We start from the raw sequence: 26686 nt of genomic DNA, 5'->3' as shown, positions 1-26686 counted from the left end.
TTGGCCCTCTCAGTTTGATGAAGCCTGACATTCTGGTTGTGTGTGTGTGTGTGTGTGTGTGTGTGTGTGTGTGTGTGTGTGTGTGTGTGTGTGTGTGTGTGTGTGTGTGTGTGTGTGTGTTCTTCACTGGGATTCAAACCCACAACCTAACAGTGTCTTACATATTGAATTGCAGGAAGTTCAGGAACACAAGATCAGAATTTGTTATGAGAACAGAGAGGTGTTGTGATGTTTTTTTTTTCTTCTTTCAGATGAGAAATAATAACCCGCTCTCTCTTTGAGTTTTATTCTGTCTTTTCTCACACATTATAATAAAGTCACTGTCTATGTTATCAGGTGTTTGTAAACAGAGACGTATTTATTTCAGTTGTCAGTCAGTCCAGGACAGGCGTTGTTAAAGATCAGGTATCATGCTATGTCATGCATTCTGACTTTTTTACACTGTTAAACGTGCTGGCTTCTCATGCTTAACATGGTCACTTGTTAAAAAACGAGTTGGATGTATGACGTTGTATTTCTGTACTTGATACAATCCCCCAGCACTCCAACTTGTTTCGGAAAGTTTTTTATAATTCAGAATTATAAAAAACTTTCTGAAATATTCCTTTTATTGGCCATTCTCCCGGAAAGGCACGGCAAGGCGAAATAAAGAGCCCGCCACGAGCCAACCGATGAGCGAGACCCGCTTACCATCAATGTATCTCTCTTTTATAAATTTGATCAAACAAAATACTCTTCGAAGATACGACGTATGCAATACTACTGTATAGGCACTCAAGATTAATATGAGATTGGCAGAAACTGCCTGTGATACGCAATCTTTAAATCAAAGATGTGTCAGACGTCTGACCCGCTGAACGTGTGAACACACATGATGCTTTACTAGCGTCTGAGTTTTATTGCTCTGTAAATGTGACACAATTTGATATGTACAGTTAATAAGCCTATATATTACTTGGCAATCTTTTTTTCTGTAATATATACATGAATTTGTCTTCATCATAAATTGACAGCAGACAATGTTGGATTATACTTTGCCTGAGCCTGAAAATGTGATTTTTGCTATTTATTTTTATAAGCGAATTCATTTAATAGTTTCTCTTCCTCAGTTGGCACCTGTTCAGTTATCAGGTCATAAGTGACACTAATCCAGACTGATCTGTGTAACGTCAGAAAGTGAAAGGAGGAGAGTTTATTTGACATGATCTTTTGTGTTTGTGTGTTTGTGTAATGCAGATTATTTACAGGGAAGAGATCACAGTTCAGGGATTTCACTGGGTGTGTCTGTACAGCGTTGAGCTCTCATAAAGGTGTAAATGTAAATAAGAGACGGCCAGAGGACTGTGTGTGTGTGTGTGTGTGTGTGCGTGCGTGCGTGCGTGCGTGCGTGCGTGCGTGCGTGCGTGCGTGCGTGCGTGCGTGCGTGCGTGCGTGCGTGCGTGCGTACAGATTGCTGAATCACAGAAACCAAAGACCCTGAGAGAGAGAATGGCTTTTGCCTACCCTGTTATTGATTTGGCAGTGTGTGTGATTATGTAAAGTGTGTGTGTGTGTCTTAAATCCTGTCTACAGTACTGTTATGCTCTGTTAGGATAAATCGTCTGCCAGAAGAATAAATGTACATGTCATAATAGATATTTATTTTCTTCGTTGTGTCTCATTCTCCGTACATGTTGTTTGCACCTGTTCAGTTCATTTAGCTTTTTTTTACAATTTAAACAGAGTTAATTTGCTCTTATTGACATGTTTCAGTCTCTGTGGATTTCTGTAGTCTCGAAGGGTTGTCGAGATGCTAGTTTCCATGGGCTCATGGGTGGAGCCGAGAGATTCCTCATCAATAATGTATTTCTGTGAGGTAATAAAGGGGTTGCTGTGCCTGTGATTCTGACAGACCGGAGAGATTGTGAGCAAAATGTCCCGTTTCTTGTTCTGGATGCGTATGCGTCCCTGCACTTTTCGTATTGAGACATATAATTGTTGTGATTTAGCTGTTTGTGTTCATTAGGGATGTAACGATTCACCGTGAGCCGGTTGAAAATCGGTTATAATGAGTGACGATTCAAATCGGTTGAGGCTTGAACTGAATCGCAATACATTTTTTGAACAGCAGGGGCCGCTATTTTCACTGCAAATCTAAACGTGGATGCTGATATTTCTTAAATGCAAAAAAATCCAAGAAAAGCACAGACAGTATTAGTTTGTTTATATTAAAGAGACTTTTTCTATTATTAATTTGTTATAAAATTGCAGTTTAGTTTTGATATTTGAAATAAAACATTATTTTATTATACAAAGAAACGTGAAGCATTTAAGAAATAATGCAAGGGAAGTTGTTCATTTCTAATTTGTTTCAACTCATTTTTTAAAAATAAATCGTGAGCAAATCGTGACTAAATCGCATCGTGAGATCAGAATCGTGACTCGCATCGCATCGTGAGCTGAGTGAATCGTTACATCCCTAGTGTTCATCTAATTTCATATAATCATATAATGTAAGTTATTTGGTGTTTATATGTATGCGTTTGGGCCAAGCAATCTCAAAGCTTAACTCCCAATCGTCCGCTGGGACGCCACGTCTCCAAAAACATCGTCATCACGACCGTCAGAGAGATTTGAGATGGACTTAATGAACCCAATGCATGATAGAGGAGTTGTTTTATGTTACAGTCTTGACTGTGTTCTGTCATGGCATGTGAATGAATTACTTGATCTGATTTGAGCGGAAGTGTGAATGCAATATTCATATTTTAAGTGTTGTTATATTTTATCTGATAGTATTGTATTCATATTCCCAAGCCAATATTCAGTATTTTAGTTTGATCTCTCGCAGTAAAATTTTAGATGCAGGGGATTGTGGGTCAGTGTGTCTCCTCTGCTGATGGGATACAACGAGGAACAAATTACTGAGAAATTACCCTGAAACTGGTAATTCAATAACACACACTAACCTACACACAAAGTCAATGCTTCACTTCAGGCTCAAGTGCATGTACATTTGAACTGAAACACTCATTAGCGTATGAACACATTAACATATGAAAGACACGCGTGTTCTTCACAGCGCCGCCTCTCGACTCCAGCTGGATTTGTGTCTCACACACAGTCACTGTATTTGTGCTCCGTCAGCTCGGAGGTCGTGTTCGTCCCCTGGGCCAGAGCTGATGGATTCATGTCGATTCTCACAGACGTGTAACCTCTAATGATCTGAACAGTAATATTGATCTCCTCATTGAGAGAGAGAAACAGAGCAAACATGCTGATTCATTCTCAACTGAGATCTTGTTTTCAGAAATGAATGTTTCAAGTTTCGTAACATGGTCTCTCAGAAATGAAAGGCTTCTTTTGACATACTGTGATTTATTTAATGTGGTTTAGGACACTAATCCTAATCTAGTGTACTGTTCAGGACAGATGTGATGCGCGTTGGGATGCAGAAAGCCAGAGCGAGTGACAGCGTTTGATGAAAACTGCAGAAATCGCTTCTCGGTATTTGAACATGACGAAGAGACAGATGTGCTTTACTGTTTTACGGTTTACACAGTTTTACTCTCTTTAAACAACAAGCTTGTGATTCAGTCATTAATCAGGTACAATAATCAGGTCCTTCACATTCTGAAAACTGCTTCTCAGTATTTTGTATTTTTCCTACACTTTCCTACACAGAAATGTTCCCTAATTTCTGTATAAAAGTGAAGTTGTGTTTCCACTTCATTTTGTGTGCATTGTGTGGACACAGTGTTTTATTTTGGTGACCATGTGTGCCTGTGTCTATAGTGAGGTTATGATCACATCTCTCTTTCTGGCATTTGTCTCTTTCTCTCTCGCTCTGTTTAAAGATGAGGTAACACACGCAGTTTCTGCCGATCTCGTATTAATCTTGAGTGCCTATACAGTAGTATTGCATACTTCATATCTTCGAAGAGTATTTAGTTTGATCACATTTATAAAAGAGAGATACAGCTCTACAATTATTTCCGGAAAAAGAGGAGCTGCTGGAGGCGTGCAGGGGGGACGGAACTACAGCACGAGCACACAACACATCATCGCATTAATCCCTTCGTGTTGTTTACATTATGCACGTACACGCCGATTGCCAACAAACCACGGACATATGATTTAGTTTGACTTACCACGTGCGGTTCATATCTGGCATCTTTAAGCATTGAGACCGCACCATCTATCAGTTTCAAACCATCTCCAAATCCAGCGTTATATCCACCGTTTATATGACATTCATCACCCAAATGCAGTGAGCAAACAAACACACCTCAACTTCAGTCAGCGGAGTGAAGCGGCATTGATGGCCGTGCTCTTTCTCACACTGGCTGGTTGACGTGTGGGCGTGCTCTTTCACTCGCTGGATGCCGGGTGGGCGTGATTTTCCAGGGAAATTGTCCAATAAGGGACTAAGAACCCTTGTTAAGAAACAGGAATCCATGTTCAGTTGGAAAAAAAACTAAGCCTGTACGAACCCTGGCATAGTGAATCGAACACAGAAATACTACGTCAAACATTCAACCCGTTTTTTGACAAGTTGACCATGTTAAGCTTGAGAAACAGAACGTTTAACAGTGTAAAGAAGTCTCCAGACTGTGACTAAAACGGTCGCATTTGCGACTAAAAATTTTCATTTTAATTTGGCTGGGAAAAAAGTTTCCAACTGAAGCGCTGCACTTAAAAAAATCCAGTGTACCGAATGCCGACGGGAGAGAGAGAGAGCAGTGCAGGTAAACCTCACTTCCTGACCCCAAGAGGTGCTCCAGCGACAGACACTAGAGCAGTGGTCTCCAACGTGGTGCCCGCGGGCACCTGGTAGCCCGCATAAACTCTGTAAGGTGCCCGCCAAACACAGGGCTCAACAATAATGCTCAGGACAGTTGATGAATCTGTGACTATACGTATCAGCCAAGTGCTACACATCATCATGAAATGTTATTAGCACGTGTTGTAAGCTTTAATATATTCAAGTGGAAAAATATGTGAAAGAAAACAGAATTTGGTCCTGTGAGCCTAAAAATAATGCATCACGTGTTTCAAGTTTGAAAGTATTTTATCAACAAGTAGCCCTCTAGATGATTTTATATCTTCAGGTAGCCCTCGCTTACAAAAAGGTTGGAGACCCCTGCACTAGAGACTGATGTCTTTCCTCGTAAGAGCGCCCGACTCCCATGCCTCGTTGCAGGAGCGCCAGCGGTCTGCTCTCCGTTTTTCCACACTCAGCGCACCAGAGCACGATAAGGCAGTGTGGAATAAGCGCCCACAAATCTACGCAGAAAACTACATGAAATTCCGCGGATTTCAGCGCTTGTTATTGACAAATATACAAACACAACATGAGCGCATTTCTATGACGCGCTGTTTGCTGTGACAGATTTTAGTGAGCCTGAGGACGAACAATGTGATATTTGAGACGTTTAAAATGAAACTAACCACGGAGAAGTTCAGGGAACGTAATTTGTCTATTACTTGAGACACCACTGGATCATTTCAAAGCGAGAACAAACGGCATGCGAATTCTCATGTTAAGTTTTATTTGAAGTTATCTTTACATTGTGTTATGAACATGGGGGAAAATGTAATTATTACAAACTAAAATCAACATAATAACGTATTACCACAATCCTGTTCTTTTTGCTTTAAACTCTATAAACAATAAAATGTTTACTCTTTCATACAGTATATATAATATATAAATATGGTCTTGACATACACATTTTCTGTTGTTCAAATGAATTCAGAGTACAAATTTGGTCTGGTGTATTCAGAGTTTACACAGTCGTCTGAGCATCAATCAATAACAACTCTGCCTCTTTCTAAATAAGCAGAACCAAATCTGCTATCAACTGCATTCAAATGTACAGTATAGACAGGCAGCATTTTAAGACTATTTGAACACATTTACAAACAATTATATTTGTGGACAAATGTAGACACATTTGATACTATTCCACAGAATTCTGCAGATTTTCCCCCAATTTTAGTGCAGAATTAACATGAAAAGTCTGCAGATTCCTATAGCATTGCTTATGAGGAAAAACAACTTGAAAAAATCGTTATGTGAGCAAAACGTATGAGAGGGAAGATATACATACAACAGGATAACTAAAAGTACGTCATTTTACAAATGTAAGTTCATGTTATGTGGCGCCTGTGTTTTTCCTCTATAGGAGCCAAAGGCTCTGTAGTTGATTTTTTTTGTCTGGAGCCCTGAAAGGTGTTGTAGTTCTTCTGCATTGTTTATTGTGATTTACTCAAATTGAACATTAAACAAGCTGTTTTTGCTACAAGAGATTTTTAGATTGTTTATGACTTTTGTATGTGATCTGAACCTGTAGAAAACAATCTGTTGTGACAAGTAATACACTTCCTTTAGTTAGTCTGTAAAAATATGTAGGCCTGTATACGTGAATAATCATATTGCTTAGGATGAGCTGTTTGTGCGGTTTAACCTCAGTAAAACATCTGCAGAGGAAGTTTTCAGTTCCTGAAGTTAGAATATAGTATGTTGAAAAGTCATATCTCATCAAACCATCTTGTTATGCTTTTGTGATGTGCACTGGTCCAGGTTCAGTAAAAAATTGTGTTTGGGTTGCATTCAGCTTCTCAGTTTTGCATTGATCCTATGCTGATCTTTGGATGTTTCTTATGTCACTGATGTTACGCTACAACTGCTTTTAATTCTACACACTGAAGACAAACTATTGTGACAGTTGAGTTTCAGGGTCTGTGTGTGTTTCATAAAGCCTCAGTGAAACTGAAACTTGTGCTTTATGATTTTATTAAAGAGGAAGGGCAGAGAAATCAAGTTTGGCCGGATGTTGTAGATTTGCTACTCGATATTTAAACATTCAGCTTCGAGATTTCTAGAAAATGATTGACAATGTTCAAAGCCATTTGATTTTAAACATTATTTGCTAAAGGTTCTCTGTTGTGATTTTACCGTGGTAAAGATGATTTCAAGTTCAGACGCTCCACTGTGTTATTGTTTTATATCTTGATTGATGTTTTGTGATGTGAATTAGTCTAAAGGACATTATAAATGTGAATCGAGGCGTTAAAGAGTTGATCATTGACTGCGTGACGGTCAGTAGATGACCCACAGGAAGGTCGGTGTTTAAACACTAAATACTGTCTTTGTGCTAAATGTGATAAGATGCAGAAGTGTTGTGTGTGTGCTCACTGATATGCGTGTGTGTTAAGCCTGTGTGTGTGTGTGTTCATTAGCCATCCAGTTTTTGTGCTGGTTATTTATCGACAAAGCAAATGTGCGAAAAAAACATGTCTGCGAAATTTGCTGTCTCCAGGCGGTTTCCGTCCTGTTGTCCTTTTACCGATAAAATGGTGTGCGTAATGATGTCATACCTAAAAAAATGCATTGTCGCTTAAGTTTTGTTATAGCTCTTTCCATACTTAATTTTGCATCTCTATCGGAAATTCGCAGGCTTATCTTTTGCTATCTATGTACAGACTACAGAGTAATGAGAAAATCCAAATTCACAAGTACTACTCATTTTCAAATAATGTTATTTAATAAGAAATAAGATGACGATGTTGAAATGGACGTAACTGCCTTTATTTGCTGACGCGCACAGAGCAGCTCATTTTTTCTTTTTGCAATTTTTTTTTATTCTATAAAAAGACTGGTACAGTGAAATATTCAGTCTTTTCATATTGCAGTATTTCAACGCATTGAACATGCAGTCAAGCTAGTCGCAGTTTGATGTGGAAGAGAATGCATTCAAAGCAAAAAAATTTACGTTTTTTTTTATTTTTTTAAATAATGCAGCTTTGACCTCAGACATTTTATTGATTTTTTTACCTTTTTTAAGTGTTCTGCATTAGCTTAACTGAAGCTTATTCTCACATTACATTTATAAAATTCTATTAGAGCTTTTGAAGTCACTTTATTTTCCTAAATTGTTAGAGATAAAATTATTTATTAATAAATTGCACTCATAAAATTGTTATTTTCTGGTGTCATGTTTGTGATTTTTCATTTCTCATGTAGCCTAACTGCCTCTGATCATGAAATCGGAAATGACAATAATTTTATTTGTTCATATATGTATTTTATTTTACCTTTTTTCAGCGTTGGAATTTCAGGCCCACTAATTTTTCCTCATCGACGCACGTGATGCATCTTTGATTTACAGAGAATCAGTGCTTTAACGGGAGCAACATCGTAAACGCATACGCTGCGTGATAGGTGAATTTTGTGACTGTCATGACACCACATTTATTACGTTAAAGCCCCCTTTTCTCAACAAAAACTGTTTACAAAATATTTTATGCGACATTTGAGGTGTCAATATGGATTTCATGCGCTAAAAATAAACAGGAAAAGATTGTGTCGACATTTGAGGAATTTTATTGACATATGGCCCATATGACTGAAAACCATGTTGATGAATGGGTCGAGAGATTTGCATTTATTCTTCCTGCATCGAGATGCACGAGGCCGGTTTGTCTCATTTGCTCGGAGTCTGTTGCGGTTGTCAAAAGTGGAAACCTTAAACGGCATTATGAAATTAGACAGAGACACTTTGAAGAAACTTACCCGCAGCAGTCCGAGGTAAGGACACGGAAATAGATGAGCTCAAAGCCCAGTAGAAGCGATCTACACGGGTCCTTCCTCACTCACTTACCGCCCAACAACGAGCATATGAATGTTCACTAAGAATACAGTGGATCTTAGGAAACATACCAAGCCCTTTACTGATGGAGAAATAGTAAAAGAGTGCATGAAGGCTGCGTGTGAAACACGTTTAGAAGGAAAATAAAGACATGAACTATAAGAAACTATTAAACAAACCCCCCTTTCAGCTGCACCAGCCACCAGAAGAGCTGAAATGTTATCAGAGGATGATCAGTCACAACTTGATGCTGCTATTTGTTCATCTCAGCTCAGCACAAAACAACACTTTAGTTTTCTTTTAAAGTTGTTCATGTTGAAATGAATGTATGTTCAGTGCAGGTTTAGAGATTAGGGCATTTTGCACATTTGCCTTAATTATATTGTTGTCAGACATTGTAATGCCGTCGTATAGATATGAAAAGACATGTTTATTTCTTTGGTCTGCCAAAAACCATCAATTCATGCTTTTAGGTATTTAATTGTCCGGACCTCGGCTGGTAAGGAGGGTTCGTTTACTGGACCTCAAGCAATTTTAGTTGAAGACTCCTGCGCAAGAAAACCATGGATGGAAACATGGCTAGTGTGTGTTTGGTAGGTTGTGTTGTGATTATGAGTCACAGATGAGTCTTCCTCCAAACCTGCAGTAGTGTCACACCATGGAATTCCAAACATCCCTGGAACGTTGGGAGGCTCTGACACAACGCATTGTGAATGTTTGGAAAGTGTGCTGTCCTGTTCTGAATTCTTCTTTAATGGTTGTGTCTTTGAGTTTTAGCTGGTTCCCAGCACGCTGTCAGCAGTTTGAGTTGTCGTGTTTTTGCATGTGTGAAAGAAAAGCAGAAGGAACAGAGATGCTGACTCAGTCAAATTCTCAAGACATATCAAATCTTTTCAGGCCTAAACTTTTGCCAGACTTACAAGAGTCAAGAACCTGTAAACATTTAGTTTATAAATATGTGCATTTCATTACACCATATGAAGAACACAAAGTACATTTGATCATGACTGCTGATCTGACACTAGACTGGTGTCTGAGATGCGTAACGTGAGTGTGTACCTATGGTGTGAATGTGCTGGTTGTGTGTTGTTGTGCTCTGCTGCTGGTTGTGGAGATGACAAATGATGAAATTTTCAGACTTACTGCTGTAATAAAGTACTCTTCCCAAACCATTTCAAAACTGGGTAAAGAGAAGTCCAGATGAGACATAAACGCAGGTTTATGTTGAATGTTTTGTAGATGAGATGATGTTTGTTTTTAACTGTATTCTTTGTTTCATTGTTTTCACAACAGTGTGAACTGGATTTGAACTTTTTTGAACTGTTGCCTAAATAAGTTTCACAGCTCTGTGTATTTTTCTTTTTATCAGTTATTGGATTATTCATATAGAGGATACTACTAGGATGCTGTATAATTCATGCTCTGAGTGAATGAGCGAAAGTGTGTGATTATTGTGACAGATAAAGTGTGTGTATCAGAGAGTGTGCGTGTGTGCGCACGTGTGCGTTCGCATACCTGTGTGTGCGCGTTTGCGTACCTGTGTGTGCGTTTGCGTACCTGTGTGTGCGTTTGCGTACCTGTGTGTGCGTTCGCATGTGTGTGTGTGTGTGTGTGTGTGTGTTGTGTAGAGCAGTGATTTAAATGGGCTTAATTCTGTGAGTGACCTCATTCGACCAGAGAGTTTTGGTCGGGTTTATCAAATCAAATAGCTCCGGTGAAAAGCCACACTTTACCCCAATTTCCTTCCTTTGTTCAAACATAATGACTTCCGATGAGCTCCGTCACATTTTATTAGGCTCACAGCCAAAACAACTCGCTCTGTGATGGCACGGACCAGCGGTCTTCATGTAGCCTTGCATAAATGTTTTGCTTACTGGAATACATGCCTGATGTATGTAAATGTAGATATTGAAAGCACTAATATAGACAGGTTTTATAGAGAATAGTTGCTGAGCAATGTGATTAGACATAATGGTGTTTAATCTTTGTGGGGAAATAGGTCACAGAAACATGTTTGCTGAATTATTTCAGCCCTAGAACGTAATTGAAAAGAGACAGACTATTGCGTGTCAGGTCACATGTTCACAAGCCCATGTGTGACCTCATGATTGTCGTGACATGAAACACAAGATAGATGCTGGTTTGTTTGTGTTGACCGGATCCGGTCCGGCTCTCTGGGTGAACAGGAGACTCGGGCTTTGTCTCGATTGTTGTTTTTAGCTGTTAGATTGAAGGTCTCATCTCACCGCAGTAAAATTTAACATACTATGAGTGTGCAACAGAGGGGTCAAAACACAACTAAAATACACACCCACTTCCTGTCTGAAAGCCCTTTACTTCCTCCCCAGAACATTATTTTTGTCTCTGTTACGTCTCAACACTAGGAGCAGCACACAAACTGTGACTCAGGCCTGTGATTCATGAGATTATAGTTATATTAACTGATCTACATTATCTTGTGTTAATGAAAATAGAAGGCTTATTTTTAATATAGTTAAGAGCCGTGGTGTGACTACATATAACTTAGCATAATGTGTCTTATGAATACCTCTGAAAAGTTTAATCTGAAGTGTGTGTGTGTGTCCATCCTCTGGGCACTGTGTCCCACTGTGATAATCCCTCTTTGAAACACTGAGCCACATGTTTAATCTCTGTGGTTTAGGAAAAAACAGGCAGAACGTTTTGAGATTACAAATTATGATTATCAGCAGGGCTCTAGAGTGCGACCAATTTGGTCGCACATGCAACCTAATTTCTCAATGGTGCGACTAAAAAAAACCTGAGGTCGCACCGGTGCGACCAGCCGTTGGAGGGAAAAAAAGTCTCTGCGAAAGTCTCCCTGTGGTTCAACAACAGACACATTAGGCCCATATCGTGGTCTAAACCAATCAGAGATAGTGAAGGGCGGACCCCCCTCTGATTGGACGTGGTCCAGATATTCCTGTACGTGTGTGTACGTTTGAAAATGCTGTGCTGCAGTCGGACAGAGAGGTGAGTAGCCTATAGGCCCGTCAGATAAACAGAGTGGATGTAGCCGCGGATGACGAGAGAAGATGAAAAGAACGATTGACAACTTTTTCATTAAGAATGTCAAGTTAAGGCCTGATCCGTCCGAAAATCATAACCAATGCTCTGACACGCCTAGACTGCGACTAAATGGTCTCATTTTGCGACAAATTTTCCTGCCAGTGCGGCAAGTTTTTCTTAATGGTCGCACCGGTGCGACTGTCAAACTGATCAATATATCATTTTTGCATATTATAAATTTAATGCGCTGAAGTGTTATATTGCGCAAGCTGCGCATTCAGTCACTCATTTTTGTCTCCCCTCCTTAAACCATTCACTTATATATCAGTGGCCCCGCCCCCAAACACGTAATTCGCGGGAGGCGAAGGACCGAAAGAGCAGACGAGTGACGCGCTCAATCTTGCAATTTAAATAAATATGCAGAATACAAGAATTTCCACTGCTAAGGTACAAAACAGCAAAGATAACGAAATGTGTTGCGAGTATTGTATGCATGTGAAGCTAATGCAGGAAACACGTGTTTAAACTTTAAGCACTAAACTATTGTATAAAGATCTCTAACAATACTGCAAAGCATACAAAACGTTATACATCACGCTAAATACTATTTATTTGTGAGTCGCTATTGATAGAAGCCAAACGTGTATCAATGCAGCTTTCATGAAGAATAATCACTAAAAGCCTTCAGGTCTCGCGGGTTGTTTGAGATGCGCGCGCCCAGAGAGTCAGAGCACAAAATACTAAACGAAGTTCTCTTTCACGCCTTCTTACTCTGAAACGGACATATTAACACAAAATAACCTAAAAATTCCCATATTAACAAGAAACCTTGTAAAGATATTCAGTTTGTTTCGTGACCAAACAGTTGGGAAACAAAACACGTGTTCCAGTCTTAAAGGGGCAGCAGCATAATAAAGATCTCTGTTTATAATGTTCATCAAACAATAACGGACGGGCCCAAAAACACTCACTGATGTTAAAGGAATTGTGTTCTCTTATAGGAGTCGATCACAACAAATAAAGGAAGAAAGTAGCTTTAAGAAAGATGTGCTTTAAATATGGTAAAGTTTTGAAAGAGAGTTTACATATACAATAAAAATAATTCAATCATAAACAATGATTTGTATTAATTTCTAATTGATTTATTAATGTATTAAACACATTTTAATGAAGTTTTAGTGATTCTTTTTTCTTACCTCAGCCCACGACTCTGGTGCTATCAAATTAAGGGCTAGTGGCACCAACTGAATAACTTTGTAGCACCAGTGCCACCTCTCTCAAGTGTTAGTCTAGAGCCCTGCTTTCTTGTAGAATTGTGCTTCAAATAACGAACTTTATGTTGACCAGATTGTTAGATAATCATTTACAAGTCAATATTGCCAATATGGACAGCGATTTAAAAAAAAGTGAACTTGTAAAACTGCGGTGTTAAATGCGATGCGGTCGAAAATTTGGGTGCCCCTAACTTTTAGGCACACCAGTGCAACCAGTGCAAAAAGTTAGTTTAGAGCCCTGAGTGGCCTAATGGTTAGAGAGTCGGACTCGTGACCAGAAGGTTGCGGGTTCAATTCCCAGAGCCGGCGGGTAACGACTGAGGCACCCTTGAGCAAGGCACCTTACCCTATACTTGCTCCCCGGGCACTGCAGTGATAGCTGCCCACTGCTCCGGGGGTACGTGTGGTCACCACTTGCTGTGCGTGTGTTCACTACTCTCTGGATGGGTTAAATGCAGAGTCACATTTCGGGTATGGGTCACCATATCTGACTAATAGGTCACTTTCACTTCACTTTCACTTCAGATATGATGAAGATGAATCCTTTAACAGGGTTTTTCCTGGCTCAAAATGAGGTGGTGCCATCCTGATCTTGTACACACACGCCTACCGTACCTTTAAGTGGCTTAACCAAAGTGACTTTGAATTTGACATATTAAAAGTTCTAATAAAATTTGATAAAAATGACAATTATTAAGTTATATAAAACATTACTTTTATTCAACTAAACAGAAATGTTTTTTTAATCAAATAAAGCTTTTTTATCATTTCAACTAACTTTTCAGCCCACAATAGCCAACTTTCTAAATGACCAAAGCTCATTCACATCTTGCATTCTCTGTGGTTCACTTTAAATGATTCAAGGATCTCTTATATTCGCTAGTGACTGAAAAGTTCAGTAGTTTAAATGAATCTGTTCAAATGAGTCATTCGTGTGCGAGTCATTCTGAACGCAATGTGTGTTCATACTGGCAAACTCGCTGTGTACAGTATACTATGAGGGGCCGTGTAGGCCTTAATTACTGAAATGACTCTTACAAACACTAGTGAAATAAAACCATCGATCGAACTTAGTGAAATTCATTCAAACTTATTACTGAAATGACTCTTACTAACACTAGTGAAACCATTCATATGTATTACTGAAATACCTCTTACAACCACTACTGAAACAAACACATCGATCTGCAATAGTGAAATTCGTTCATATTTATTAATGAAAGGCATCTACAAACACGAGTGAATCCATTCATATGTATTACTGTAATCTTTTACAAACACTAGTGAAATTCGTGCATATGCATGCTAAAAAGCCTCTTATAAACACTGGTGCACCAATGAGGCAACATTTCAGGTATAGTTGATGAAAGATTTCAGTGTAGTTGATGAGAGCTTATTTCACTGGAAAAGGAAGCTGCATCCGCACTTCTAGTTTGGCGCGCATTGAACTTAGCAAACCAAAGTTATGAGACGGTTCATGTCATGTTTAATTATTGATCGGAAATATGTTGTTTAATTGTGATTTTTGCCAGCGATTTTGAAATATCTGCCTTCCCCCATTCAAGTAGATAGGACTGTGGACTTGCTATGATGTAAATAGCTGCCCAGAGGCGTTGCAAACATGGCCGCCGAGTGGCACGACTTCCGTAAATGGACTTTGGTATAATAACGAAAGTTCAAAACCAACAAAAATATTTTTAAATGGAAATATGAGGGAAAAATCTAAAATCCAAATGACTTTGCATCCATCTCATCCCGATGCGCAACAGACAGTTTCAAAAATCTGCTGTAGATTGACTGACATTACATACAAATCTCTATTTTCATTTTTAATAAATGTGTTGTGATTCTGTGTTTCAGGTGGAATCATGGCAGATCTGAGTTTGACCGACGCTCTGACCGACAGCGTTCCCGATACAGAGGATGTTGTGGAGAGAGATTTCGTGGCCACTCTGGAGGCGGAGACCTTTGATGATCAGGTCGGCGAGACGGTTGGCAAGACGGACTTTGTCCCACTGCTAGACAATGATGGGAAGGGTGAGTCTGATTTAACCCAAAGAAAACATCATCTGATGCTGTCTGATTCCATCATTTCAAGTGCGTTTGATATACGCTGCTGTTTATTTAGTGTTTACTATATTGATGCCACAAATGATATTATTTATTCTAACAAAAAGAATGCAGGTTTTATTGATTTAAGATGAGGCTTAACCGTCTGCTTTGATTCAAACCACAGTTATATTTATGATGAATCCCTGTTGTTCTCTCTGAGAAAAGAGAGGTTTGTCTTGTCTTTGTGTTGAGATGAAAGATGTTTGCAGACGTCTCACCTCTTTAAACAAGCGGTGATGTTTATTATCTGTATCTCTGTGAAATAAGAGCGGGCCGCTCCCTCTACGTTACTGACGGTGTGAGTCTTTTGTGGACGACCGTCTGGCTGTTTGCGTTGAGTTAACTCTGTGTTTGACAGCAATCTAGCATTTGGTTTTGAAGTCTGATTTTGTGTGTGTGTGTGTGTGTGTGTGTGTGTGTGTGTGTGTGTGTGTGTGTGTGTGTGTGTGTGTGTGTGTGTGTGTGTGTGTGTGTGTGTNTGTGTGTGTGTGTGTGTGTGTGTGTGTGTGTGTGTGTGTGTGTGTGTGTGTGTGTGTGTGTGTGTGTGTGTGTGTGTGTGTGTGTGTGTGAGCAGAGCCAGGTACAGTAATGGAGAACGGAGATCAGAAAGTCCAAGGGGCTCAGAACCCTGGTAAGATGCCTCAGTATTTACACCCGCCCTGATTCAGTTTTTTGGGTGTCAATCCATGTTTCCCCATCTTCTGAGTTGTTCAGTTCTTCATTTTCATTTGTGTGGTAGTTTATCGTGTTGTGTTGTTGTTTTTGCTTTGGTTGGGTTGGAAGCCACTGGTTTTTGAGTTGACGGAGGAGTAAAGCAGATTTATCTAAATGTTTAAACAGACCGAGATCTTCCTCTTGTTTATAATTCACTTTCAGTAAATGACATGAAACCGTGTAGCCCGAATATTTGATGCAAACATGATAGTGACATAAGATTTCCAATGCCTAATGTTTTATCAGCGCAACATTTAGTCTACACAGCAAACGTTTATCCATCGCATTAAAACCAAAGAAGCCGTGTACCTAAAACGCTTCACTTGCCGTGTAAAGATCTCGTTTTTCTAGTTTCTTCTAGGTTTGTCCAACCGCGATGCAGTGTAGACACAAAGACCTCAATCTTTTCTTCTTTAAAAGTCTAATGTTTGGAAAAGATGACGTGAGACTGACGTTCAGGTGGACTCTTTTATGTTAAGCATCTTTGTATGTTTTGATGGACAGACAGTTTGTTTGTACCAATGTTAAAGACCAATCTTTATGAAAAACCTTTTCATCTGTTTCACTCTGCTTTTACATGATGAAACGAACAACGTTCTGATGAGAACGACTCATTCACACCAACATGTTTACTCTGTTAGATGAGACTAAATACATCTACATATTAGCATAACACAACATATATATTTGTGGTGTTATCTGCTAATTAACTGTAAATATGCTTTTGTTTACATGTGAGGATGAGCGGATATTTTCAGTAGTTCAGTGTCGAGCGATGCTTTGTTATGAAATGTCTTCACGTGTTGTTAACTGGCACGTTTGTGAATTTGTTCCTGTTTATTAAATCAGATTACATAAAAAAGGTCATGTATTACGTCATGATTCTTTAGTTTATACCACAAAGAGTGAAGAATGGACATTCAGAGCTACAGTCAGGTGTCATCGCTCGTGCCGTTTTTAGTTGTTCGTAATAAAAACACCAGACACTTCAGCTTGAAATCTCTTTAAGAAGTGGCTTGAATCATTTTTTATCTTTTGCTTTTTTTAAATCATCGCTGTGTTTTTTCTGTTGGTTTATTTTGCGTTGTCCTACTTAAGTTGATGTTTTTGATGTTGTGTGGTTTGGGGCATTGTTGCATGTGCTTGAGTCTCAACACTTTGACCTTTTTGCTCTTCCTATACATTCATAAACCGTCAGTTGTGTTTGATGTCATTGCATGATCAGTCACAGTCAGTTTAATTGTGTAATAAAGATGTGAAATGTGTATCAGTGGATGCTGAGGTCAGTGCAGCTCACTGACTAACAGTTTCTGATCAGATGTGTTTTATGCTTTTATAGTTCCATAGAAATATGTCTAGATCGCAGTGGTTTGCAGTAACTTAACGACTTTAATACTTAAAATACATATACAAAATGTTGTGTGGGAGATGTTGTTAAATGGAGCAGTGTTTTTTTGTGTTACTGCTTTTGTGTTATCACTGTAACACATTGTTTTCTATTCGCCTGCTCGTCCATAAGATGGTGCTCTTGTGCTTGCTGTTATTATCCAGCTTGAACCTCCTGTAAGATTTCTGAACATTTATCAAGTTCATCATTATAAAGTTTTCACAGGAAGTAAAGTAGGACAGGAATATAGGTCTGTGAGCTGCAGCTGACGCAGGTGTTTGGGGAATACTGCCGCTGTGAATATCTATTTATAAGCATGACTCTATTTATTTCTTTGTTTGTTAATTGGGACTGCGCATGTGCATGAGCTGGGGCATGGGCTGATAGGGGCGGGGCTAATGATTAACCAGTGCTTTTGTTCTTTCTCTCTTCTCAACTCTCGTCGCACATTTCTCTCTCTCTCTCTTTGTGTGTGTGTGTGTGTGCGTGTGTGTGTGCCGTTTCTTTCTGACGTCGTGTGTCGCTCCAGACAACTAGATCTGCAGCCGACTCTCCTCTCGCCCTGTTGCTATGCGCTGCACCCTCACCCTGCAGAACCTTCTGGAAAACCCTCTTCAGAAGTCCCGTTACACGCTGCGCTTGACTGCTTGAGTTCAGGGAAGGGTGAATTAACATTCACAACAACTAGGATACATGACAGAGTTCAAATCTAGTGAGCTGCCTTGCTTAACCTGGACACTCATGCTGCATTTTATCCACGGGAACGGCCCCTACAATTTAATTTTTTTAAAAATTGCATTTAAAATATTTCTGTTAATGTTTTATAGAATATTGCAATGATAGTTTTTTCTCTCTTTTTTTTTTTGATGGACTTTTGTCTATCTGATATTGTCGTATTGTTGCGTAATTAAAAAATTAGCAAAGGAGTGCGAATCTTTGTTTTATTTATTGTGTCTGTGATGTCATAAAATGCAGACAACACAGGCAGCTTGCTAGGATTTTGAATGTAGCATGTAAAATGCAAAGAAACCGACCGCACGCCCGTCACACACATTTAAAGAAACACATTTACTTTTCCTCTCTGGCAAAGTCATTTCAGGCACACTGTAACTTCAACACAGCCGCTCCGAACAAACTCCACCGGAGAAAAACCTCCAGCGGCCATGAGATCTTGTGAGGGAATGATAGCTCAGAGTCAGAGTTGATATATGTGATAATGACAGTGTGTGTTTGTGTGCGTTTACAGCCCCAGGTCTGTCAAACACACACACACACATACACACTCGATCTGTTTACTGGCTGAGAGCTGATCACACAAACACATTTCACAAATCTCTCGGTTCAAGATCTTGCAGTTAATATTTTTCATCTATATGTCACATCTCAGATATTCATATAGCTTTGTGTTTATCATCATACAGCAGAGACACCAAAGCAAAACAGTATATTGTATTTTTAGCCTCATTGCTTAAATTCACATACAGCGATATAAAACAGCACCTGGAGGCTTCAGTCATGCTTACACACAGAGCTGGACATCTTCAAACATCTGACTTCACCTTTTTCAGTTTTAGCAGTTTTATTCTGGTTTTCAAGGTGATAATGATGAGTATAGTTTGTTTTTCTTTTTTAGTGTTTGTATACTATAGCAAACATGCTAAGCGTGTTAGCATCATGCTAGCAACATTCTAATCATGTAAGCAACATGCCTAATGTACCCATCTAGTTACTTCATAATATTAATATAAACATCTTCATGTTTTGCTAGAAATGTTTACTGCTGTTATCTTTAACAAGTGACACACGCTTTGATATGTTGTAACATAATTTAAAGTCGTTTACACATATTTAAGTGTGACTTCAATGTCCGAATCCTTTTTGGGGTCAGAACACACACTCACACATTTGCAGCCTGTCTCAGTGACATTATATAACCGCTTCCAGCCGTCTGTGTGTCTGAAAGGTTCCTTTGAGATCAAATCTGTGCTCTCGAACAGTGATGCAACTTTCTGTTTTACTGATGTTTGTTCAGCATTTGTGAATGTTTGTTGTGTTATTAACATGATTAAACTCCAGACTGAAGCTTGTGGACCTGCACACATTTCGATCTCTAGTTTTATGTGCTCACAAGTGTGCACACTAGAAGAGCAGCAGACACACACTCGGCTAGATCTGGTCATAGCTTCATTGAAGGACCACGAGCTTCAGTCTTTAGTGTGCACTTTACAGAAGCATTCTTGTCCCGCGCTAACCAATGTCTCGCATGCAATCAGTGACTCTCGACTGTAACCTGTCAGTGATTTTATAACACCTGAATGTCACTAGAACTGTGTAACATATGGCTCAATCTTATGTACATGATCTTTTTCTAGTCTCAAAACCGCTAATAAAGTTTTATTGACTGTTTCTGAATGTCTAAACTCTTCTCTCAGTCTTTCTCTGCCTAAAAACCTAAATTGACTTTGAATGTCTGTTGATTTAAATTCTTAAATGTGACGTCAAAAATGATACAATATTGCCAAAATAAAATTTGCTTCCAGACTCCCACTAGGTTTAAAATGTAAAGCATCGTCACTTTGATTCTAAGAATATAACACAGACACACACACTTTCGTCTTCTTCATTCTACTTCATTCTTCAGCACTATTAATGCTATCTTGAATACTCCCCAATCTATTTGCCTTCAGTGCTCAGCCGAGATGTGTGAAAACTTTTTAGATTTTTTTATTAACAAGATCGTGGATGTTAGAGCAAATATCTCTCTTCTCTCTACTGATCTATCTGTTACTACTGTGTGTCCTGCTGTCTTTGATCAGTTTTGTGCTTGTATCTATTGAATCTTTGCGAGAGATTGTCGGTAAGATGAAACCGTCTTTTTGTAGCCTGGATATTATTCCTCCTCAAATTAAAAAAAGTCTTTGGAACTATTGGATCTAAAATTCAATCTATCGTAAATAGCAGTCTTGCTACGGGAGTGGTACCTAAGTCGTTAACATGCAATTGTGGAACCAGTGATTAAAAAACCTAATTTGGATTCATCCGTCCTTGCTAATTTTAGGCCCATCTCAAAACTTCCGTTTCTCTCCAAGATACTAGAGAAAGTTGTCTATATACAACTGTACTCATTTTTAAATTTACATGGTCTTCATGAGGGATTTCAGTCTGGTTTTAAATCCCTTCACAGCACGGAGACAGCTCTATTGAAAGTTTTTAATGATTTACTACTTGCCAACGATTCAGGCAGCTATGCTATACTTATGCTCCTAGATCTCACGGCTATATTTGACACCATAGATCATAATATTTTGATCTCTCGGTTGGATCATTGTGTCGGCATAAAGGGCACTGATTTGGAGTGGTTTCGCTCGTATCTGTTTGGGAGACGTTTTTCTGTTCGTCTTGGAGATTTTATGTCCTCTACAGCGTGTCTCCCATGTGAGGTGCACCAGGGCTCCATTTTGGGGCCTCTTCTATTTTCTCTATATATACTTCCTCTAGGATCCATTCTTAGGAAGTATAATATCGGGTTCCATTGCTTTGCAGATGACACACAATTATATCTGCCTTTGAAACATACAATCTCTATAGCGCCACTTTTGTGTTGCCTTGAGGAAATTAAAGCCTGGATGACTGTAAATTCTCAAATTTAACGAGGACAAGACGGAAGTTATACTGCTTAAACCAGGGGCGTCTGTGGGGCCCCTGACCTAGACTTGGGTGTTTTAAAACAATTTGTGAAGCCTTCCGTAAAAAACTTGGGTGTTTTAATGGATAATGATTTTAAAATGGACAAACAGATTAATCTGGTAATTAAATCTGCTGAGGCAACTTTCTAAGATTAAATCTTTTCTGTCTCTTAAAGATTTTGAAAGGATTATAAACATTTTTATTTCGTCCCGTCTTGACTACTGCAATGGACTGTATGTAGGCATTAACCAGGCCTCCCTCACCAGACTGCAGATGATTCAGAATGCTGCAGCTCGTTTGCTAACGGGAACACAAAGTGGGTACATTACTCCCATTGGCTTCCTGTTAGGTTCAGAATTGATTTTAAGATTTTTATTCTAGTTTTTAAATCATTAAATGGCCTGTCATACCTGTCAGAATTAGTACAGCCATATACTCTGTCGAGGGGACTTAGGTCCGCCGACCTTTCATTGTTAATTTCCCCCCCGTGCAAGACTAAAGAATAGGGGTGACTGTGCATTTGGAGTAGCGGGGCCTAAACTTTGGAATAATCTGCCTTTACATGTTAGAAAGGCCCAAACACTCACTATTTTTAAGTCCAGTTGTAAAAACCTATTTTTATAGCTTGGCGTTTAACTCTGTGTGAGAGCTGCTATTTTTATTTTATTCTATTTTACTCTTATCTTATCTTACTTACGAACTTTTTAATAGTTTGTCTGTTTGATTTTCTTATATTGTATTGCTTATGCTTGTACAGCACTTTGTTAAACACTTGTTGTTCTAAAAGTGCTTTATAAATAAAGCTTGACTTGACTTGATTCTCTTCTTCATTGTGATGGTGTGACCGCGCGGGGCAGATCCAGTAAGAAACGGCGATGTGGAGCGCGTGTTGGGGCGTGGTGTGTCTTGCGGGAGCTCTATATGGGTCAGCGTGGCCTACTTCAGTCTGTTTCAGGGCTGGAGCGGCCCGCAGCAGATGTGAGAGATCTGAAGTCGCCGTGTCCATGACTCTCCAGAGATGTGGAAGCTCTGTGGAGTTCATCTCTGATCCAGATGTGTCCTCTACACAACAATCAGCTCTTCTCTGATATAAACTGAATGAATGATGATCTAAAACAGATTTTATTGATGTGGAAAGAATACTGAACAGTCAGGTGATGAAGAAAATAAAGAGATTATCTGAATGTAAAGCAGTCTGACCAAGCAGGCACATGTGAGTATCTTCTCTTCTGACCTGGGATCAGCTTCATGGTGTCTGTGACATTTGTAGATGAAGGGGACGTGATGACACGCCCCTGAACTCAGATCTGTCACTTCAGGCCTTAGTGGCTGCTCAATGTTTGGGCGTGATGTAGTGCTGAACGATTAATCGAATCGCAATCGCGATGTGAGACGTTGCGATTTGCTAATCGCAAGAGGCTGCGATGTGGAAGCGATGTGAAAAATAGGAAACGTCTGTTCCAAGCCCGCTTTGAGTGGCATTCTTGCTAACCAACTGAGTGAGCGCACCTCCGTTATGCCTAATCAGCACTGCCCCAGCCAACTGCATAAACGTCCGTCATTAAAAAAACAAACATACAGAAGGCAGGAGAGAGACAGTGTGTGTTATTATGGCATCTGCAGAGTCCGATCGATCATATTAGGCAAATAAATACTAAAGAACCGTCCAATTCAGAAGACCGCACACACAGCCTGTGTCATACTCGCGCGACTCTTCCCCGCGTTGTGCGTCTCGTGGACGAGCCGTTTAAACTTGACGCGCACACACAGCCTGTCATACTCGCGCGTCTCTGCCCCGCGTTGCGCGTCTCGCGGACGAGCCGTTTAAACTTGACGCGCACACACAGCCTGTTTCGTAATCGCGCGTCTCGCGGAAGAGCCTGTTTCGTAATGACGTTTATAGTACTTGAGTCCGTCTCCACACGGGCATCTGGCAATATGGATGAGGCTTGACGCACGCACGTGTAAACTCACGCCTAGCTCCGCATTTCAAACAAATGTAAATTCTATCTAACTGTTTTGCTAATTTCACTTGGATGAAATTAAACATTCAGCACATTTTTTACTTGTTTTAAAAAATCCCACATACTTAAAAAATAGTAAATCAGCCTATGTAAACTATGAACTATTTTAATAATTCACTAACACAATAGAAAATGTTATGGATTTAAGGGTTACAATGGGAGTTGTATTTGTTTTAATGGAAACTATAATAGTGTTCACTGGTATTTGGATTGTATTGGTGTGATGTAATCTGGAAGTTGGGAACCAATTGAACAACAGTAAGCCCTATTTGAATAATGCCCAAAGCACACTACAAAAATTAATTTTGTAATGGTTTTAATGGAAACAATTAAATGTTTTTATTATTGTTGTTTTCTTTCAGGGTAACTATACCCATACTGTGCTCCACACAACAATATTGAATTGAAGCTTGAATTAGAAAAGTTAAAATCGCAAATCAAATCGCAATCGCAATGTCTGTCAAAAATATCGCAATTAGATATTTTCCCCAAATTGCACAGCCCTAGTGTGATGTGAAACTTTAGAGGTGACAAATTGGAAGTGACGTTTCTGCTCCATCACAGCAGACACGAGAGAGAGCATGTGTGTGTGAGGGAGAGAGTGTGTGTGTGTGTGCGTGCGTGCGTGCGTGCGTGCGTGTTTGTTTGTGAGAGAGTGTTTGAGTGCAAAAGAAAATGTGAGTGTGTGTGCGTGTGTTTGTGAGAGAGTGTTTGAGTGCAAAAGAAAACGTGAGTGAGTGAGTGAGTGAGTGAGTGAGTGAGTGAGTGAGTGAGTGAGTGAGTGAGTGAGTGAGAGAGTGAGAGAGTGAGAGAGTGAGAGAGTGAGAGAGAGAGAGAGAGAGAGAGAATGTATGAGAGAGAGAGAGATAATGAGTTAGTGTGCATCACAGATTACACACTATATAGTAAATGAGTCGGAGTGATGGTCACTTTCACTCTTTTATTTTTGTATTTCGTATTATTTCTATAGTTTAAGATCCTGATGGCCGTTTATTGACCCGGCTGCTTGTGTAGTTTCTCTGTCATGTGTTAGTAAAGCCCCACAGCGCTCGCGTCTCTTCTCACACTTCTTTAAACTGCAGCCGTGAGGTCGCTTCTCTACCCATGTGTCTGAAGAAGCCGTTTCCCATAATCCCCTTCTGCAGAGGAGCTTTTCCTCTTAAGATTTGTCTGATAAAGATTTTGGATGTATTTGAAGTTTTCATAATCACTGTAATCCTGATGATAAATGTAGTAAATGTTTGTAGAGCAGCGTTTTAGGACCCCTGCGGCAGAAAGACACTAATCAGTCGACTTTAGAGGGCAGACGGGGGGTCTCGTTGGGGCCGTTCGGCAGCGTCTCGACATCTGTCTGATGCAGGAGTTGTGGGGTCGGCCAGAGGACGCACGGCTCCTTCGTGTTTACTTTCTCTTTGCCAGATCTCAGACAGCTGCTTCCACTTCATTGTGTTCCAGTTTAAGTGTATTTTTACTTTAATGAATACGAACAACAGAGGTCATTTACATATATAGGTAAAAATAAAGTTTATCAATCACTTTTATTCTGCATTTGTTGTAAGGATTGTGAGTTTTGTGCAGTATAGAGGTGGTTCTGGTTTCCTTGCGTCCAGACATCTGATTGGCTGTCACGGTTCTATGATCACATGCGTTTGACCTCAGGTGATGTTATTGATATAAATAAGATCTGGTGTCAGACAGACAGAAGGTCAGCCTTGAGGTCACTCAGACTTTGTGTCATTGCTCTGATTCCTCTGGCGAATGTGTCATGGGGACATCTGCCCAGCCAGCAGTTCTGCGCTCCGTCTGCGTCCTCACTGACAAATATGTCAAAATAGATGGGGTCTGTGTGACCCATGGGAGGTACAAAGATACAGAAACGGGAAGAAAGAGAGAATACACAAAAATATATCAGCAGGAGAACAGAGGTTGAAGGTAAGACTGATGCTTTAAACTGCACAGGCTTAAAAAACAAACAAATAAATAAATAATACAAATAAACCTCCTCACGCAACCTTGACTCGACTTTAATTTCCCAGAACACGAGAAAATAAAGCAGCTTTATGTGTACAAATAAATCATCTTTTACCCACATTCATATTTATTCATAAGAACTAGAAAGAAAATAATGAAACGTTTTATTAACCTTTGTGTGGTGTTTGGGTCTGTAGGACCTGTTTTCAAAGTGTACCAAAAGTAATGTGTTTAATGCTGTATTTATTCAAGATAAACGTGTTTATATGCTTCCCGTCATAGATTTGAATATTTCTTGCTCAGTATTTTTGTCTTGTTTTTCAGTACAAATATCTAAACATGACTAAATCAAGATCAATTTACTCGAGAGGCAAAATAACATGAGATATTAAGTCTTGTTTTATGCTTGAAGTACAAATACAAGAAGGATTTTCTTGCCCTATCGGCAGATATTTTTTCTAGGTTTTTTGTTGTTGTTGCAAAAACACCCGCTTGCAACTTCATGTCTATCATTTTACTTCTTAAATAAATCTTTATTTTCACAAATGTTTAGATTTTTTATACTCCGACAAAAATCATTTTTAACCGTCTCAAGCGCACAAATGTGTGAATGTTTTTGCATTACGTAGCAAATGGTTTGTTTAAAGAACTGATTCAGGGTTTTTATATCGCTCTGCTGAGCTGTTGTTTGACTGAACTCTTAAACATCTCATAACAGAACTCACTGAAGGAAACTCAACGTGACTTGACAGTTCTGGGTCGCATGACCCTGAACTGGCTCTTGATTGTGTACAGCTCTGAACTCCAGCCAGCTTTCCCTTCACTAACCTCAGCATCACCCCGAACGGCTGCCACCCACCCCAAACATCTAACAGATGAAGACGTCACGTAAAAATAAAAGCTAATTAAATGAGTAATAAAACTAGAATACTCATTCAGATCATGCTAAGATATGTGAATGTGTCTGTTTTGGAAATGTCTGATGGCTCCAGCCTCAGGTCGGGACATCAGCTCTGTTTGGGTGCTGGTTCCCCACAGCGCCGCTTTGACTTTGGGTTTTATCCTGTCGGGTCTTTTCACCATCAGCCACCGGCCCGTCAGACGAGGAGGGGGATTGTGGGAGTGTTTTTGTCTCTAGAACAGTCAGTTGAGTTTGAGTCAGGAGTTTCCCCATCGAGACGGGAGCATGAGTTCACAGCGTGCCACATCTCTTTCTGCTGTGTTGTCTGTTTAGTGAAGTGTGCATGAGTCAGTTGTTGACAGTAACGTGTCAGGTGTTTGAAACATGGCAGGTGAGTTGAACGTGTGGATGCTTGGAGGTTTATCGTTTGTATTTAAAGCACAATGAGTCATTTCACGTCTGTTTCAGGTGGCGTAAGTCCGCTGGGCTCTTCAGGACTGATTTCAGCGCCGTGGCCGGAGACGCAGGGGGACGTACGGCCGCATCAAACGGACCAGCAGGACTTTGGCACAGATTTTCTAACCGGTGAGATTTCTGCGTTCACATCAATCACGGATGCTGTGTGACTTCTTATTGAAACTGCAAATGTTCGTTTTTATAGTTGCTGTTGAGCATGGAGTGGTGATAGTGTGCGCTATGACTCTAGGGTGATGTATGTTGTTGCTAGGGCGTAGCTAGTCCATTGCTAAGGTGTTCATAGTCGTTTGTGACATGTGCCATGATGTCTTTTTTAGCTTACTGAATTTTGTTTGCTTATACTGAGTGAGAGAATTAAAGACTTTCCCCTCTCTCTCTCTCTCTCTCTCTCTCACTCTCTCACTCTCTCTCTGTCACTCACTCACTCACTCACTCACTCACTCACTCACTCACTCACTCACTCACTCACTCACTCACTC

At 39.7% G+C, this 26686-nt stretch overlaps 1 protein-coding gene across 10 annotated transcripts in view; it reads left to right on the top strand.

The window, feature by feature from the left end:
* The first annotated feature begins 14798 nt into the window (after positions 1 to 14798).
* LOC130547394 (microtubule-associated protein 4) overlaps positions 14799 to 26686 on the top strand; it is a 54125-nt gene continuing 42237 nt past the window's right edge. For 9 of the 10 annotated variants that reach the window (XM_057323331.1, XM_057323336.1, XM_057323332.1 and 6 more), the window contains exons 1-3: positions 14799 to 14971; positions 15621 to 15677; positions 26199 to 26315. In XM_057323331.1, coding sequence (XP_057179314.1) covers positions 14803 to 14971; positions 15621 to 15677; positions 26199 to 26315 — 343 coding nt within the window. In that variant the 5' untranslated portion in view covers positions 14799 to 14802. The remainder of the gene's footprint in view (positions 14972 to 15620; positions 15678 to 26198; positions 26316 to 26686) is intronic. The other variant, XM_057323327.1, reaches the window with a different exon arrangement.

Source organism: Triplophysa rosa, linkage group LG23, assembly GCF_024868665.1.
Source record: "Triplophysa rosa linkage group LG23, Trosa_1v2, whole genome shotgun sequence".
Classification (NCBI taxonomy): domain Eukaryota; kingdom Metazoa; phylum Chordata; class Actinopteri; order Cypriniformes; family Nemacheilidae; genus Triplophysa; species Triplophysa rosa.
The sequence above is the reverse complement of the archived record's forward strand: the minus strand, read 5'-3'. Positions and strand labels throughout refer to the sequence as shown.